General features: G+C 36.4%; 1 protein-coding gene across 1 annotated transcript in view; it reads right to left on the bottom strand.

Moving 5' to 3' along the window:
* Positions 1-16,649, bottom strand: part of LOC149079592 (histidine ammonia-lyase-like) — a 52,840-nt gene extending 36,191 nt beyond the window's left edge. Inside the window, exons 1-4 of the mRNA XM_089240197.1 lie at positions 15,939-16,649; positions 6,234-6,300; positions 4,149-4,176; positions 3,783-3,857 (exon numbers count right to left, since the gene is read on the bottom strand). Of these exons, the coding sequence (XP_089096323.1) occupies positions 3,783-3,857; positions 4,149-4,176; positions 6,234-6,300; positions 15,939-16,179 (411 nt within the window). The 5' untranslated portion in view covers positions 16,180-16,649. The remainder of the gene's footprint in view (positions 1-3,782; positions 3,858-4,148; positions 4,177-6,233; positions 6,301-15,938) is intronic.
* Positions 16,650-19,943: the final 3,294 nt, after the last annotated feature.

Here is a 19,943-nt window from a genome sequence, read left to right as displayed (position 1 = left end):
TCAATGGTGATGCTATGCATTTGATGTATTAAAAGGACAGCCCTAAGGAATTCGGGATTGAAGGGCGTACACCGTGAAGGTGGGAATTTTTTTTTTTTTTTTGAATCTAAAACTTTTTTTAGTTGTATAAACAGAAATCCTTTCCTTCGCAAACATTTTTTTCTAAAATTTTATGGTATTTCATGTTGTTAATGGCATTTGCGCAGAGTTTTTTTGTGAGATTTTTACTTTTATTGAAAATGTCAGCGCTCTCTATTGACTGTACAGAGAACAAAACTAAGACAAAGTAATTAAATGTACGTATTGAAGACAGCTTAGACACGTTGAGGCCATTATATCTAAGTTTTTTTATGTCTTAACTGACTATATATTTGTGTTAATTTTCAAATGTTTTATTTAAAATAACGTAATATGTATATAAAAGTTAATATATATTTGTAGTGGCAGTGTATATTCAATTTAGCTAATAATTGTGAATTCTCTCTTAAATTGGGCGCCTTACATGGAAGAATTTGTAAAGATGCTTTCTTCTACAAATCTCATTGTATACATACTATTTTAATACATAAATTCTCTCATTCAATTGTATATACTTGCATACTATGTATCTATCCACTTTTGACATTTATTCGCATCTATTCGATTTGTATCTTCTCATTATTGAATTTTGTATATACACATATATTTCCCAATTGAACTTTGACCTATATATGATGTACATATGAAAAAGGTGTAAAAAAAAAGAGCGAGAATACTCTTTTTTTTGTCAATAGTAAATCCCCATTAATTTCTGATGCACTGAGTTGAAACAGAACTTTATTACCTGTATTGCATTTTTGATGTTACAGCTGGGGTTTTTGCGTAACGACTCCCATGTGATGTTTTTTCCCCCATTCCACTTCGAATATATGTTGCTAGCTGCAGATTGTGTGACCTGCTTCTGTGAACTGTGATGACATTTGCCTGCTTCTGTGAACTGTGATGACATTTGCCTGCTTCTGTGATGACATTTGCCTGCTTCTGTGAACTGTGGTGACATTTGCCTGCTTCTGTGAACTGTGATGACATTTGCCTGCTTCTGTGAACTGTGATGACATTTGCCTGCTTCTGTGAACTGTGATGACATTTGCCTGCTTATAGCCAGATCATGACTTTTCACCAATTTGACCAGTTCTTTTTACATACACTACACATTCATGCAAACACATATCTATCTACAAACATGTACACATTTTCTTCTTCACAGGCCTTCTTGGCCAGTTTTTATGCCGGCAGTTGGCCCTCGCGGGCTGAGAATCGGCTTAAAGTTCAATTCTGGTCTGGTGAATTCCTCTCTTACTCTAATAGTAAGTTCAATTCTCGAGCCTCGTTAACACAGCGGGCTTTGACCATAATTAGATTTTTTAAGCACCCCTCAAAAAGTACCACAGTTGTATGACGGCAACTGGTCTAGTTTCGTTTTTTTTCGCACCATCGTCCGATTGGTGGAGAATGTTCTAGAAGATTTCATCCCCCAAGAAAGTGGCGCCACCAACTCTGTACCACGAAATAGAACTCAGGAAACTGTCACTCGAAGGTTCGACGAGTCTATAAAAACGACGCGGAGAAGAGATTATTGGACTTGAGCTCACTAAGAGAATAACTGATCTGGTTAGCGTGTATCTATCTATCTCTGCTTGTGTAAATACATGTAAAAATTGCTGTTCTGTGAATAAATTTGTAACGTTTTGCATAGTGTTTCCCTCCTCTGCTTACTTCAAGAACTTGTGAAAAATTATCCGGAACAATATTCTTTCGGTATGTATGTGTTAGAGAAATGAAATTTTGTCAAGTCATTACACGTCTAGCCTCAAAAAAAGTTTTGCCTGGCTTTCCACAATTTAATTGCTATTCTACCTTTTAATATTGCCTCTATGGGAGAAATTTTGGTTCCGAAGGATCCGTTTAAAGAGGGGGTATCCGTTAATTCATTATCCGATTAAGCGGCAAGGACTATATTTGAAAATTTCTCTGTTTGATTCGATCTTTCATTTCGCAAAGAAAAATCGGGGCAAATAGGCATCCCGAAATCCTTTTCGGGACTGAAGTTTCAAAGCTAAAATCCGGGACATCTGGCCACCCTTATTCCAGCCTCTGAGCCCTGCTACAGTATATGAGGGCCACACCGGGCTGCTAAACATTAGGACCAGGAAAAATAGATCAAAATATTTTTACTATAGCATTTGTATCATGGCCACCAGAGAAAGCATGTGTGTGGAATTCAACGTAGGGTATAGGAACCCACTCGCATCATCATCGATGAAAAAATTTCGATGACACAATACAAGCCTCGGGCATGTCGGGAAATAGATTTCTTCAGCCCTGCTGTGTATACAATGTGTAACGTATTCCCCGCCATGATGTATCGACATTGAATCTCATACATACGGGATGATGGTAACTCTAGCAAAACCGCCTCAGTGTTGGTGACATCTCTGTAAATGAATTGATTCACACGCGCGTTTATGGTAACGGCGAAAAATTCAAACACAGCCACTCCCCGAATTAGGAACAGGATAATTTTCGAACGTCGTCCGTAAGTCGAATCAGCACCAATCCTCTGTTTTATGACCAGAAACACATAGAGGAGGGAGGCAGGGCACTGGCTGATGATTAAGATCATTTTTGTGGCGCCACGGTCATTTTTCTGCCCACGAGGGCTATTAGCCAGGGATCTACAATTTATTGCCGATAGATATCGCATTCGCCGGCCTGATATATTCAATGACTGCAGGTGAAATAGCTTCTGGAGTGACGTCAGCTCCGCGTAGAGACCTTCTGCTATATAGGTGGTGTTAGCCCGAGACTGGCTGAAACTTTTTTGAAAGATGTCACCAAGATATACATATAGATGCAGGATGTCCCAAATTGTGTGTTTGCACAGTGGATTTCTCTGTAATCGTTGACTTATAAACAAAGCCGTGTTTTTAAATGCCGTGCAGTTACTTAAAATTTCTTTGAGAAGTCGTATACATGAAAAAAATAAAGAAATTAACTTTTTATACAGTCTCCGTGTGCTCAGAAACCGAATTGCCAACTTGTTGCCCTGTCTCTGCTGATGCCAACAAAAAAAAAATCCATGTTTCCAAGTGCAATATTCACTGACACATTCGAATTCGGAAACTGTTTGAAACGGGGGGAAAACAGCGTTAAATGTGGGTAAAACGGTTTTTCCGTATTTAGAGCTGGTTTTTTTTTTTCACAAATTTCCTCCGTTTTTTGAATTCAAATATCGCATTGGAAATTGCACGTTTCAAAATATTCCATTCTGAAACGTGGAATTCTTTTTAGGCATCAGGAGAGACAAGACAAGGACTACAAAAAGTCATTTTTTTTTAATTTTAATAACTATACAACCCCCTTAAAACATGAATGGCATATCTCAGTACTACACGTTATTTGGATACTTTTTCTAATTGGAAGTATACATCCAGGATCAGGGCTGCAACTTGGAAGAGGACACTGCCCACGCAGAAAAACTTGGGGGTGGGGGAGGTCGCAAAAATCCCAGTTACGGCCCTGTCAAGAATCAACGGTTTGCCACTAAAATGCCATACTCCCTGTTTACTATGCGTGCGCCCTGTGTGTGTATATATATACATCTATATACATAACTCACACCAAGAACACCAAATCTTTCGGATAACTTGAGAAGTCCGTAAGTCGGGAAATGGCTGCGATAGTATATTCTTTAGACGTTTCGTATCCACCTTAACGAATTAATCTAAAGGGGAAATCTATACCTTGATCTTGAACAGTCCTTTGCCAAGTCGAACCAAATCCTCCAGGCCTAAGTTGTAACCATCCAGAACCATATACTATTTAAGAGAGAGAACAAAAATACATTATTAATAAAACTTAGTTATAATTATCGACTGATAATTCTATCGAGTAGAACGGAGAATCACAGATCAAAAATCACTAGCCCTGTCATTAAAATCGAATTTAACGATACGATCATTTCTAGAAAATAATCATTCACCTAATCTCCAGATTAAAATGAAATGAATCATCATTTAGTTATTACTATTCTATTAACTGTTCACTGGTGTATTGATTGAAATTATCAATTAATAATTTAGTGCATATTGATCATGGAAGAGACTTACCTCAGAAGGTATTTTGAACTTCCCTGGACTGTTTTAATCGTTAAAGTCAATAACATCCATGATCATAAAAGGTAACTGTTGCGCATACCAGAAATTCCCCTTTGTTCGCAGCACCCCTGGGGATTATAAATTTTTGCGGCGTCCCTGCTTGATGCATACGATGACACACTATATCGCGTGAAAACACGGCTTTTAGAATAACATGCCCATTAGCTCGTTCAATCGAACTTCAGTTTTCTCAAAATACCTAGCAGTACCCCCTGATTAATACCACGCACTCCAGGGTGAGCTGCACAACATTTGGAAATCACTGGTATGTACGATATATTTTATAAAAGTCAACTGGGAGAGCGGAAGAATCTTTCACAAATTAAGATGAAGTCAGTGAGTCAGTAAGGCCTGAATTACTGTATAAAAATGATAAAATACATTTTACAAAACTTGGAAAAAAACAACATATAAGCCTATTTATTGGTAACATTATACCGAATTAATAACTTCATAATTGATGAAAATTCTTTTTTAATAAAAGAATGATTTGGGAACTGATGAAGAATCGTTTTTAGCGAAAAAAATATTTCCGGAATTAATGAAAATTCGTATTCAGAGAAATAAATTCTTTCGGAATAGATAAGAATTCGTATTCAACGAAATAAATGCTTTCGGAATAGATAAGAATTCGTATTCAGAGAAATAAATTCTTTCGGAATAGATAAGAATTCGTATTCAGAGAAATAAATTCTTTCGGAATAGATAAGAATTCGTATTCAGAGAAATAAATTCTTTCGGAATAGATAAGAATTCGTATTCAGAGAAATAAATTCTTTCGGAATAGATAAGAATTCGTATTCAGAGAAATAAATTCTTTCGGAATAGATAAGAATTCGTATTCAGAGAAATAAATTCTTTCGGAATAGATAAGAATTCGTATTCAGAGAAATAAATTCTTTCGGAATAGATAAGAATTCGTATTCAGAGAAATAAATTCTTTCGGAATAGATAAGAATTCGTATTCAGAGAAATAAATTCTTTCGGAATAGATAAGAATTCGTATTCAACGAAATAAATTCTTTCGGAATAGATAAGAATTCGTATTCAGAGAAATAAATTCTTTCGGAACAAATAAGAATTCGTATTCAGAGAAATAAATTCTTTCGGAATAGATAAGAATTCGTATTCAACGAAATAAATTCTTTCGGAATAGATAAGAATTCGTATTCAACGAAACATCTTTCGGAATAGATAAGAATTCGTATTCAACGAAACATCTTTCGGAATAGATAAGAATTCGTATTCAACGAAACATCTTTCGGAATAGATAAGAATTCGTATTCAACGAAACATCTTTCGGAATAGATAAGAATTCGTATTCAACGAAACATCTTTCGGAATAGATAAGAATTCGTATTCAACGAAACATCTTTCGGAATAGATAAGAATTCGTATTCAACGAAAGAAATCATTTCAAAGCTAATGAAAATTCAAAACAATGAAGGGTGCCAAAAAAAAGGGCCAGGTACATTGATCGGGGTATTAATTTGTAGTTCACGTCATTTTATAGTGTTTTTGTGGTTATGTCTGGACATTGACATGAATAAAAAAGGGATAGACTTGTTATGGGATATAATGGACCTCCGTCGGACCAGAATGGATGAAAATTCATAACTTCAGAATTCCAGAATGGATGAAAATTCAAAATTTCAAAATGAATGGAAATTCGGAATTCAAGAATGAATGGAAATTCAGAATTCGATAAGGGATGAAAATTTGGAATTTCAGAATAAATGAAAAGTCGGAATTTCAGAATAGATAAAATTTCAGAGTTCCGGTATTGAATACTTAATGGAAAGAAATCTTCACAATTGATAAAAATGACAAAAATTTACATTTTAAAATACATTTGCATTTTATTAAAATAACTTTATAACTAATGAAAAATTCGATTGTAGCAAAAGAAGGAAATCATTTCAAACTAATGAAAATTTAAAATAACGAAAGAATCCGCTAAAAAAAGCCCCAATTTATTCATCAGGGATCTTAATTTGTAGTTCACGTCATTGAAATGACGTAAAAAAAAAAGGATACACTTGTTCCGGAACATAATGGATCTCCGCCGGACCAGTCACTGGACTCTCCTTGTCCGTTTCCAACACTGAAAAAATAACAATAATCATATCAATTAACAAAATATTATTAAACAATTAATATAAACAATTAATCAGTAGTTGAAGAAACGTGTGTGATATATCGTTTTTCTTTTCCGGATTCTTGCCGATAAAATCGGCAACAGATAAAAATTAATCGTTATCGCGGACGTTCTCGTTTCGATATTAATCAGATAAATTAGAAAATGCGCTAAAGATATATATACACAAATGGAAAAGGTCAAGTAGAAGACGCTTTTCTCTGCTTCGGATCTTCGTCAATCGCCGATGATGGTGAGGTTTTCCCTCTGGATCGGCGATTGACGGAGAAGGTTGAGGATCCGAGCGCAATTTTTCCACTAATGCTCGGTTCATATACGTACGTACGTACAAGAAAAAAAATTTTGTTTTTCTGGGTTAACCAATATTCGGATGGTCTATCGACCCTTCGTGAAAAAGAAGAAAAGAAAGTATTGAGTAATATATCGGGGGGTGATCGGAAGATACTGATAACGATAACACGCGACATGGTTCGCGCTATAGCAACAGCGAGAATGTGGTGGTGATGATGACTCAACATCGAAGCTTCGAATTGCAGAGAATTTCCATTTTTTTATATACATTTTACTTTAACCCTATGAGACCCCGTCCTAGAACCTTTCGATAACGAAACACCCATGGGACCGAAACTTTTGTCCGCTTTTGGGTAGGTATGATATACCGTAGAACCTCGTTTATACGACGTTTGGCTTCGGTCGCAATTGGTTTGTATATATTTTACTCTGTGTAAAAGTGACACACCGGCGGGCTGTGCATAATCATCAATAGTCTCGATAAAGCAAGTTTGATTAAATTTCACTGCATTTATCACTTTCATCGGTGATTATGCATAATTCCCAAATAAACTTGGAAAGTCTGATAAAAATATAGGAAAATTTATAACTTTTCTTCTCTTCAATTACAACAATTAATTATTTTTACCCGTAGTAGCGCACGTATCATAGCAGTGCACGTATCATGTACTATACGTGCACTACGCATATTTTGCAATAGAAATTAACTTCAAATAAGTGTGAAGAATAAAAATACGTTTACATAGCAATCATTATCGGTTATGCCGGCATTCTTCGCACGTATCAACCTGTGCAAACACAATATTAACATTACCATTCGGAATCAGCATCATGGACCATAGTTATGTTCAGTTGATCAAGTAATTAATTGACGGATTATCATATTTACTAATATGAGCTTGGTATTATACATAATCACCGTTGAATGTGATAAATTCCCGATTTAAGAACATAAATTCACAAATTAGAGTTTGCTTGATGTTACTGTCCGCTAACGGGGAGTGAAATACATTAATTAAAGACCTATTCCACGAGACCGAGGATGAGAAAAGTGTCCGTTAAGGGAGGTGTCCGCTACGGGGAGTGTCCGTTAAGAGAGGTTCCACTGTATGTATATATACATACATAAATCAGTAAATTTCATAAGTAAATGAATAAAAGAGGCCTACGGGGCTCACCATAGAAATTATACAGGGTGTTCTGTAAGTGTCAATGCGGAATTTATCTTATCAACCATCTCTCTCTCCAGCGTAGAGATATGATTCCCATTTAGAAAATGCTTAAAATGTGTTGAAATTAAACCTCTATACCAGTTTTGAAAGTGAAAGCACAGTGTGTCACAAAATAAAATGTGTAAAATTTTTATACGGCCCCCTTGTCATCTATAACTTTCAAATAGAAAGTTGTTGTCCTTTATCTTCTGAGGAAAACAAAAAACAAAAAAGTGCAATATTCTCTGAGATATTCGAATTCCAAAATAGAAGACAATGTATGAAATAACCGCAAAAAACTAACGGACAACGCTTTTTTCCCATATTTACGCTGTCCTTTTCCAAACTTTGAATTCGAATATCTCGGTGAAAATATCGCACTTAGAATCGCGAAAGCTTTTGTTTTCTTTGTGGGACTCAAGAGACAGAGCAACAACTTTCTAATTGGAAGTTAGAGGACAGTGGCGGACCGTATAGAAATCTAAATTTCTTTACTTTGTTACACACTGTATTTTCACTCTCAAAACTGGTACAGAGTGATATTTCAGCACACTTTGAGCATTTTTTGAAACCATACCTCTATGACGGACGGTTGATGAGATGAAGGAACGAGTCATGTTTAGGACACCGTTACCAGCCAACACCACACTAAAGATAGTATTAGTGTTTATATATTAAGATATTACTAGTGTTTATATATTAAGATATTACTAGTGTTTATATATTAAGATATTACTAGTGTTTATATATTAAGATATTACTAGTGTTTATATATTAAGATATTACACAAGTATAAAGATATTACTAGTGTGGTATTATCTCAGCACTGCCGAGAGGCGGAGACTGCTGGCGTCATTCCTTCCAGTAATATAAGCTCGATTACTCAAATAGTGCTGATTCTGCACGCCCAGGAACCCTCAGATTATCCTAAAAATATCTTACCTTCTTTTGTCCAATAACATTTGCAACTATTTCCCATTGTTCAGCCTTATATAACACCTGTTTCCAATAGCAACTACCTGTCTAAATGTTCTATGAAATGCACAGCCTTCGGTCACGGTTTGGGATCTATTTTTTGAAACTCACAATTTCTGCATACACGCTGCAGCTAAACAATCATAACGGGATTATTGCTGTGCTCATATTGCAAAATGTTATGTCAGTTTTACAAAATTTCCTGGTGGTAAATTTCGCACGGCAATATTCTGCCTAAATGTGATACTTCGGGTTTTTTTTTTGACCCATTTGCAATTTGCTTCTGGTTGTTTCCTCGTAAACTGAAAGAGAATGGTGAAATTTTGCAACCTGCCAAAATTTTTGGCAAACGAGACTCCAGAATGCGAACAACTCAATTCCCAGGGAAAAGCGACTTATATATGACATTTCGCTATGTAAGTGTAGATTTTTCCTATGTCAAATTGCCCCATATTTCACCATCGTCACATAAATACCTCGACTTACGAATTTTTCGACTAACGAAGTTTTTTTTTTCCTTTTCCTGTAATATTTTTGCCTCGGCTGATGAATGCGGATTCTGCTAACGGAAATTTTTGTTGATATGAATGCACGTGCTAATACAGGGTGATTCAGAAAAAAGATGGGAAAAAAAGAGTTGATAGTACACGCCAATGCTATTGTGAATTGGTGTAATTATTGTCAATTGGTGTAATCATTGCCAATCGGTGTACAATTATTTTCATCAATGAATACATGGTCTAACATGAAGCACAAACGCAAGTGCGTTTCGAAACGGCCGCTCCGCAAACGTTAAAACGGCATTCCTGTTGAAAATTTATGGAGAGAAAAAAACGTCATGCATACCAATGAACCTGGGGAAAAAAAGAAACCGTATGCAAATCTGTGTCACTGAATGAAACGCGCGAATACGAGCCCTGTGAAGTTATTCCAGCGTGCAACCGTTCTAACAGTTGTAACGTACGGGATAATGGTGCACTTTAGTAACACTGGAAAAGCAGAAAGGAGCAGACATGTATCTTATTTACGGAGCTGCAAACGGAAGTGCCACAGAGACAGCACGAATTTATACGGTGAGCGTTTTCTTCATAGGCGGTTGCCCAATCCGAAAACAGGATCCTTTCTTGCTTCCCAGTCTGATGGACACGGTTTCTGCTTCTTCCCCATGCTTCACTTACATTTGCATGCATGCATGGCGTTCTTTTTCTCCCGATAAATTTCAACAGGAATGCCGTTTTAACGTGTGCGGAGCGGCCGTTTCGAAACGCGCTAGCGCGTTTGCGTTTCATGTTAGCATTCTTTGATGGCAATTGTTTGTATTGGTGTGTACTATCACCTCTTAAAGTTTTTCCCCATCTTTTCTGAATCCCCCTGTATAAAACCACCGCGTCGTGAGCTGAATGTTCGCACCCAATCATCATCATAATTGCTGTCACTATATAGAGCCCAGTTGACTCATACGCCGACCCGGGTAACAAGTGCAGAGTGGTCTCATGCTAATGAGATCTGGTCAAGAATTCCGAGATAAGAACGTTAATTGGTAGGCGGTGGTATTTTTTACTCAGAGGAGGGGGAGGGGCTCAGAAAAATTGATTTGCCCTGAGTCCATGATGCTCTTAAGACGGCCCTGCCTATAAAGATGATAGATACATAGCGATTTTTATTGAGAAACTTATTTCAAAATCGTTTCTCTCTCTCTCTCTCTCTCTCTCTCTCTCTCTCTCTGGTCCTCCAGAGACCGGCCAAGTGAAAGAAATTGAATTTGTCCCTTTCCTTAATTGGACCGTTCTGGAAAAAATATTGGGTAAGGGCCCCAAAAAAAGCACACCTGCCTCCTTGCGATTGAGTGCATTCTTGTAATATGGTACTGAGGTTCCACAAACCCCCTGTCTGTTCTCTCGAATTTTCTCAATGCAATCGGTTCCTCTCAAGGAATCCGATTACCTTTCTTGTCACTTTTCATTCAAATTGTACTGGAGAAACTGTAATAACATTTTTTAATAGAAAATGTTCCAAAAGAATGAAAACAGTAATAAATTTTCGTAATGACACAAGTAAAAATACAAGGCCGCAACAGGCAAAATGCCTAACGAGGTGACTGAGAAAAATAACTAGATTTTTAGAAATCATGTCACAAACTCAAGTAAAATGTCAAAAAGAGCATTCTTCGTTAAACTCGTTTAATGTTTTTATTCAGGGATTACTTGTATGTAAAAACGCAACACTAAAGTGGACGTAACTTCGGTTCTGGGCATCATATAAACAAAACAAGGCCTGTTTTGGAATCACAAAGAATATATGAGGCTTTCATATAAAATAAAAATCTATATTTTCTTCCAAAATGGCGATTTCAACGTAGACGGATACCTTAATAGAGTAGAAGATAATCTGAGAGAGAGAGATAACCCGCTCTGATACTGAGAAAAATCCTCTAGACACAAAATTTCTCCCATTGATAGAATGTTAAAGTCCCCCCCCCCCCCGTTAACTTTCCTTTACTCGAATATTGGAATTCACACGACAATTGTATAAATACACATCAAAACCTATATACATAATATTTTTTATTTAATTGCAGAAATCAAATACAATAATCCTTTTTGAAACATTCAGAAATGAAATAAAATGATAAAATTAATAAAAAAATGAAATAAAATGATAAAATTAATAAAAAATAAAATAAAACGATAAAATTAATAAAAAAAATAAAAAAATGATAAAATTAATAAAAAAATAAAATGATAAAATTAATAAAATTAATAAAAAATGAAATAAAATGATAAAATAAATAAAAAAAATAAAATAAAAATTATTAAAAAAATAAAATAAAATTTATGAAAAATTCAGAATTGGTGCCCTGTAATGTCAAAGTTATTTTCGGTACATTTGATTATTTTATTAGCCCATAGAGCAGTGGTTCTCGATTTTTGGAAGCCCGCGGCCCGGTCAATCTTTCTTGTATAAGTGAAAGTCCCGGTCATACACACAATAACGAGAAATTAATGACAAAAATGAAACTGCGAATCGCTCACGGCCGGTGTGGATAGTGTTAAGGTTCGGTACTGGGTCGCGACCCGGGGGTTGAGAGACACTGCAATAGAGGACGCTAACTTTTCAAATAAAAGAATAAATCTTTAAAAAAATCTGTACACAAATGTTATGGCTTCACATGCAATGTCTTAAAAGTAGAAAAAATTACGCGAGAACACACATAAAGAATTTCTGTTTGTGACACAGATTGAAAGTTTTTAATACAATAATATATAATAAAACTCAAACTGAAATTTCCAAAGAGCTTCGAATTTCTGAAGCTCGGGTATCAACTAATAAAGAAAATGGGAATGAAATTGAAGAACATTTGCAAAATATAGCAGAAGCTTTTGATCAGAAAACGGACTAGAAAATATAATTTCGACTGTTTCTATTAATTTTTATTTGCAATGGTTTTATGCTGAAAGTCAAAAATACATCAATCAACCTCGCAGAAAACAGAGGAAATCGCCAAAGATTTTGAGAACTACGTGAAATATGAAAACATGATATATATGACAATAATAATTTCAATTTGAAATTTCATTTCTATCGATTTTCTCTTCCAGTATTGGTCTAATTTGCTTTTTGAGAATTCATCTTGTCGTATATGTGTATTAGGGTGGAACGAAAAAAAAAACAATATCGAAATTGCCATCGTAATAGAATTTAAAATATGCCTTTATGTGAAGAAATGCCATTCCTAATTTTTTTCCCCAAAATTGTTCCTCATCACCCCTGAAGTCTTAAGCACGTGTGGAATTCTGTAACATGACACCGCTTAGGTGACTTTCCTATTTCCCTGAACACTTGATTCGTTCAGTGACCCCCGATGTTTTTCCCTTGTTTTCAGTATTCATCTTCAATCTTACCCCTTAACTGAGAGGGTGTATAGCAGTCAAAATGATGACCAGAAGCTTTTATTGTTGACATTTTAGGAAATCCTAAAGAGTGGGATTCTCGGGTCTCGCCCACCTCTGGCGATGTTAAGCTTTGTTATTTGCTGACTCAACGCAATATGAAGGCACAACAATCAAGAAAAGATCCAGCTATTGCAGATATTTTTGAAATTATCGTGCCGAAGACAAAAAATATTTGGAAAACTGCTTCAATTCCTACGGTTTCTAATCAACGGATATGCAAAATTTTCAAAGACTTTTACTGTAAATACAATAATCTTCAGAAAAATATGAAAAAAAGGAAAGATTCTCAAACTTTCAAGTTGAACGTGAAATCCTTTCAGTGCGAAGCATGGACATACATTTTTCGACATTGCAGCATGCAAATGTGATTTTGAAGACTTTAAGTGTAACAAGTTGAGAAAAATCCCACATTTAGAACGAGATTTCTTGCAAGATCAGAGAAGTACTCGCAAGATGGCCATTGGTCGAGTAGACGTCGTAACAACGAAGAAATTGAAAAACAATGAACAAAGGAAAATGTGAAAATGGTATCCCATCTGAAGTCATCTCAAGAAGAAACGGCGGAAACTAGTTCATCAACCACTGAAAACTCATCTATATCCAACGATTCTGGGGAAAGTGATCTATGTGAGCCAAAACACAGTTTACCGTTGAAGTTAGCATTTCTATCTACCAGTACTGAAGCTGGTCCATCAATCGGTGCCGAAGCAAGTACTTCATTTGCTTTTGAAGTTCTGCCATCATCCTCTCAGATGAGAAATAAATTACCAAATGTTCCTCTTGCTTGTGATAGAACTGGTGTGTTTGATCGATCAGCTGCAATTATTGCGAATGCTGTGCTGGAAGATGTTGGTTTATTGACGAAAGAGAAGCCAAATATGACATTAGACCAATAATTTCAATATGAAAATTAGAAATGAAGGATTATAAAAAGCAGAAATTCGTTCATTCCATGTTCCGAAAATAAACTTTCCTGCTAAGCACTATTCGGAACTATGTGCATGGGATCAAGTGCGAGTGACTGACCCACCTATTATAAAAAATCATGAAATGGACCCACTCGACTGCCAGGCGGCTGTCGAGTGGTTAGGGAACTAACTTCTCACTGTGCAGGTCTGGGTTCGAATTCCGGTTCGGGCATGGATATTCACTAACACTAACAAATTCCCTGGACGGATCATGCTGATCCCTTGGGAATACGTGAGGATCACGTCATTATTATTATTAAAAATGATCCGAACCTGCTTTTCCATCTATACCGAATTTTCCGTGTCACACACAAGCAGTTGAACGGTGTTTACGACTCGTAACTTCTGAAGCATCTCTTGCTGTATCAACAACCGAGAGTCGTGAAGGCTTCATTCAAGCCAGAATAAAATCAAGGAGCACTCTTCCATCGTTTGAAAGAGAAAAGCGGACTATTTTGCAAAAAAGTGAAATGTAATCTATATCTGGAGTGCTTGAAAAATTCTTCTTTCAACTGCCATGACAGCTGCAAATAAGCAAATATGCTTGTAAGTCTATATATATAAAATTGATTTTCTGTGTGTGTGTGTTCTCTATACAAACCTACAATTTTAGATCGATCGTCACCAAATTTTGCATAAATACAAAATGGGACCCGACTTGAATGATAAGCTACTTTAAAATTTCGTCAGAGCTGGGCAAATGCCCTAAATGGGCAAAAAAATTGTCGGGCAACAATAATTTTTGGACCTCAACAATCACATCCCGAGCGTTTACTTTGGTTACCGTGGTTCCCTAGCAATGCGTTTAAGACGTGTATATGCCTTTACAATGGTTTGTCACTTCTTCAACGAATGCCAGAATATGAATAATAGTTTGTGCCCTTATAATGGTTTGCCACATCTCAGTAATGAGGCTTTTTGAATAGACGTCATAATAATCGTCGCTTTGAGGGCCAGGTAAAAGGTGATCCTCATAGAAATCAGTTAAAATTGCCGATTTTAGCGTAGAAATGCGGAAATTTAGTAGGGTTTTCTGTCACATAAATAATTTTAAAAATTGTATTGAATTCTCGATTTTTGAAATATTGAGTTCGCTTAGAGATATACGAAGCCCAGAAAATTAAATACGAAGAGATTATACGGACCTACTTTTGAGTTGGACATTCATGCAATTATTTGATTTCAACTTTTTATTTATATCTTCTCAAGCTCGAAAATGAAAATGTGTCAGTATTGTCTTTTAATATTAAACTGCATAAATTCATATAGTTTAGGATGGTTTTTTAAAATTAATTATGGGCCCGTAAAACACATCGAAGAAATTCCACAGCTTTAATTAAGCCTTTTTGGAAGCTGAAATAGGCAGAGATGGATAACTTGAAGTTCATGGGAGGGAAGGGAATCGAAATACTTAGCGCCCTTAAAAAAGGAGAAAAAATATTCATTTCTACGTTTCTTTAAATCTAAATTTGTTTCTCTCATGAGTCGCGCTGGAAGTCGCCATATTGGTCTACTTTGACACGGTTTGCATGCCCGTAAAAGAAAGAGGGAGATGTCACATGAATCCAAAAAGCCTCATTGAAGAAAACCCGGGCAACGCCGGGTATTATAGCTAGTAACTTATATAAAATGGAACTCTTTTTTAAGTTGTGAGTATATATATATTTCTCTGGGTGTATATATGTGTGTATATATATTCAGTTTTGCCTCATGTACTGAATAACTTTTAAATTAAATGTTTTTCTTCTTTTTTTAAATACTTTTTAAAAATCATCAACTTCTTTTACGGACGAATTTTTTTGTCCCGCTGGTGCCCGCAAAAAAGAGGTTTTACGGTATTACATGCCCAAATCTTTGATATCCGTTTTAGCGGGGCGGAGTTCAGGTATGTCTCGAAACCGTGTTGTCATGAGTATTTTCGCTATTGAATTTTTTTTTTTTCAATTTTGGGTGAAACCAAAGCCCAAGCGGCCGCCCCCCCCCATAGTCCCCTTCACCCGAGTGCACCGCACCCCTTGCACCCTCACTTACGCAGCCCCTGCTGCTATGTTAATCACTGAGGATGATCGAAAGTCCTACAGAGGAAAGGGTCCATGATGGCAATTATTAAATCCATTTCATTAGAAATGTGTTCGTCGGGAAAAAAAAGAAAAAAAAAAAGAAAGATTTCTGGTAGCAAAACTTACCGACAGAAACGAAGTCGTTGTCGTCCAGAACGATCTTGATCTCATCATCTGGATCAAGTATGGCCCCTCCTTTGGTCTTCCGAATCTGGTAGATGATCTCTTCCCGACCCGGGACATGGGTGCTGCTGGGTTTGAGCTTCTGGTACCTCCTCAAAGCTTCTTCGCCGAGCCATTTGACCGACGAGCGGCCGATGCAAGGAACGGCGAACCATTCGCCCCTGACTCTTACAGAAACCTTCATGCTTGTAGAGATTTCTCGCTAATAGTGTAATGTAAATCTATTATACACACAAGACAAGAGAGAGAGAGAGAGAGAGAGATTAAGAAAAATATATATCTTATCTTTTCAAGATTAAGAAATGCCTATCGATGAAAACTAAAAAATTCTGCTGAAGCGATTCGCCGAAGTCGATTTTCCAGACGATTCTGTCAGACCGTGCCCGTCCTTTGCAGAGTTGTTATATGATTATTCCGTAATGAACCCTCACGGGATAGTATAGTCATCCCTGGTTGACCTCTGACCTCTCCCACTGCAGACCACAGCCTCATTGGCCGGTTCCGTGTACGATCCACGTGCTTCGGACATTTGACCTTGTTTTCCCTCTTTTCCTACTTAGTCCTGACCAACAAATATTTGTCCCTATATTATTTGTTTGTGCGATTGTTCTTGCACAATCGACTCCCACCAAACAACAGAATGTAGCCAATAATGAGAAGAAAAATGGGGTGAACCCGTGACCCCTTAAACGATGAAGTAAACATTTTTTTTTAAATTTTATTCCTGCCAAAAAAGAACATTGGATGGAGAAAGAGAGAACCGCTTGTGGTCAGTTATCTTCCCTCCCCCCCCTTTTATCCATATCGATGACAGTGTTATCATCTTGTTATCTTCTCCGTGCGTAAAGACCTCCTTGAGATACTGTTCGAGAACCAATCTCATGTGCGCGCCATCATCATGATCAGTGTGCGCTGTTGTTGTTGTTCCTGTTGCCGCTTTTTTATTTCTTTTTGTTAACAATTTTCGTGTGTGTGTTTCAAGTAGGTATATTCAAATAAACAAAGCGTGATGTTGTGGCGTATTTGTCGAAAATACGCAGAGGGAATTGATTATTTTCCATTGACTACGTCGTCACCTGATGTTCTGGTATAACGTAGTTGCGCATTCTGAATATAAATATCTAAATTTAGAGATGTTTGTTTTGGTGATTAACCCGGAAATATACGTTGTATATTCAAGTAAATTGGCCATTGTCCGAAATATTTCGCCAAGACGTACGCACTTGGAGTGACTTCCAGAAGGTGTCTTCAGTCCATCTTCCCTATGGTTACAGAGTGCAGCGCTTCGATAACTCGACTACCCCAGTTACACGACATTTATTATTTCCACGGTTGACATCTAAATTTAATGAGAAAAAACCTCTAACTCGACACATGATCACCACATCCCACATAAATCGATAACCGTTTATAGTCCGTTATCACAACGCATTTTCAGAAATGTGTTGACCAGTTCGGAAATTTTTACGACATTACTCTCGTGTGTTTCATAAATTCTATATTTCATTATTTCGCCGTATATTTGCTGATTGATCGATTATGTGTTGAAAATTCTCCCCTACATCTTTGGGTAGGGTTACTTCCTGTTATTTCTATGTTTGGAACTTTAAAACTCAATCTGTCATCTACGAAAGTCACAGATAGATGTCAATGATTTCTGCAATTTTCGAGCGAAAGATGGTCGAGAAAGCCAGATTGAAATGTTTCAAGTGAGAGATGGAAAGTTTTTTTGGATACTTGTGCACTCTCTGCCCATTCACAAATAACAGATGTCCCGCCACTGAAAATTAGCCATCTCCACCCAATTCGGGATCATTCTCAATATGAAAACTTCGCTTAGAAAACTGCAGATCAAAAGATTTTATGAATTCGTGGAGAGGATAGAATCAGTGTCGTCTTAACACATGGGCCCATCCGGGCGCCTCAAGAGAAGAGGGGGATCCTCACAAAAATGAGATCTGGTTGAAATTTTCTACAATTTACGAGGTAGGGCCTCAGAAAAATAATTTGGCTTGGGGGGGGGCCCTTAATGCTCTTAGACTCTAGATGGAATAAAGAATTGTTCAATAAAATGCACGCACATTTATATGCATAAACAATTTTTAAATTTTTTTTTAATTTATCTTTGGGGTGTCGAATTATCGAGGGAGGTTCCACTGTATAAGCGTATACACCAAAGATGGAGAACAGCTGGCTAGCAAGGTGATTTGGTGCGGCACCTACCTAGGTGAAAATACAGTAGGCCACGCATAAACTGATAATGACGATTCCTTCACGTAATATCCGATTATGCAGGGAATTCGATTATGCTGGGAAGAATAGGCTGCTGTTTTACCGTAGTATAGATTTCACATTGAAAAAATACACTGTGTGTAGATAATTATCATATTATCCGAACAGCAATAAATCAGATTTTAAGTCTAACCTTCCAAGTAGATTTTAACATTTTCCTGATCCGCATTATAACTGCCACACATTTGAAATAGCGAAACCTTTACAAATTCCCGCTATTTTAAAGAATATATATAACTGCTGATATATATAACTGCTCCCCACAACCACTCCACACCATCGATACAAAATGATCCACACCATCTCCATTCCACTATGATACAAAAATACCTGTCATGACGTATGTGGCTTTTTAGGAAGAGAAATACTTTTTTGAGAAAAAAAATTTCTTAGTATTAATTTATACTGAGCGTATATTTATTTACAGTTCTGGAAAAAGGGGGAAAAACAGTCTTTTTTTTTTCTTTTTTTTTTTTTTCTTCTCTCTCCCCCTTATCTCCCTCTTATCTAACCTTGAACAAGAATTGATTCCGCCCACTGGCAGTTCATTGATTGGAAGGGTGGCGGGGGAATGGAAAGCGTGTTCTGCAGAAAAAACAACTTTTTATTTACAGTAATAACAACGCGTTTTTAGAAGGCGAGATATTTCGGAATGGCTGGAAATAAAGCAGATCAAGTTTGACGAGATATCTCGGGATTGCCACTGAAATAGTTAAGCGGGTTGGTGCACACACATTTTCCAAAAAAAAACACATTTTGAAATTTTTAAATACTATGAAATTTGCTGCGTCTAACTATGTTGAAGTTGCTTTCTCTCTCTCTCTCTCTCTCTCTGTGTGTGTGTGTATGTACTAAAAATATTTTTAATATAAATATTTTTAATATAAATATTTTTAATATAAATATTTTTAATATTTTTAAAATATTTTTATAAATATTTCTATATAAACTGCTGGACGGCATTACACATGCGAATGTTTTTCATGGAAATGCGTTTTTCTCAAAACTAAGTTTTTTTTTTGTTACATAAGGAACATTTTTTCGAACATGGCTCATTCAAATGTCTCGGAGAACTTTGTATACCTCTCAACACTATAGTGTTACATACTTTAACACGAGGATTTTTTATTAGAATTATTTGTAAAAAAAAATTTATATATTGTACAAAATATGGGTAAATTTTGGTAATTTCTGAAAAAAAATTGCATGTTATTGAAATTAGAATTCAAGAAAAAAATAGCCAACAATTAAAATCCTAAAAGATCGTGTTAAAATATATAACACCAAAGTATTGGGAGACAGACAAAGTTTCAAAACAATGTTCAGTGTTCGAAAAAATATTCCTTATCCAACACAAAAACTTAGTTTTGAGAAAAACGCATTGTGTGAAAAACATTAACGTATGTAATGCCTGCCAGCAATTTTCATTAAAATATTTTAAAAGTATTTGTAGTAAATGTAGAACAGAAACTTGAACGCAGTAACACGCAGAAAATTTCATAGTATTTAATGTGGCCGCTGTGGTGGTCGAGTGGTTATAGTGCCGGACTCGTGATGCGAGGATCCGGGTTCGAACCCCACAGTGGTGGTCGGCTGAAGTTGGTTTTCTGTGGTTCCCAACTTCAAGGCGCAAATGCGAGCCGATCTCCCCGTTAA

The sequence above is a fragment of the Pholcus phalangioides genome, unplaced genomic scaffold, assembly GCF_987345545.1.
Source record: "Pholcus phalangioides strain wild (caught in Gottingen) unplaced genomic scaffold, Ppha-v1.0 ptg000012l_1, whole genome shotgun sequence".
Taxonomy (NCBI): domain Eukaryota; kingdom Metazoa; phylum Arthropoda; class Arachnida; order Araneae; family Pholcidae; genus Pholcus; species Pholcus phalangioides.
Note: the sequence above shows the minus strand (reverse complement) of the source record. Positions and strands in the feature narration are given on the sequence as shown.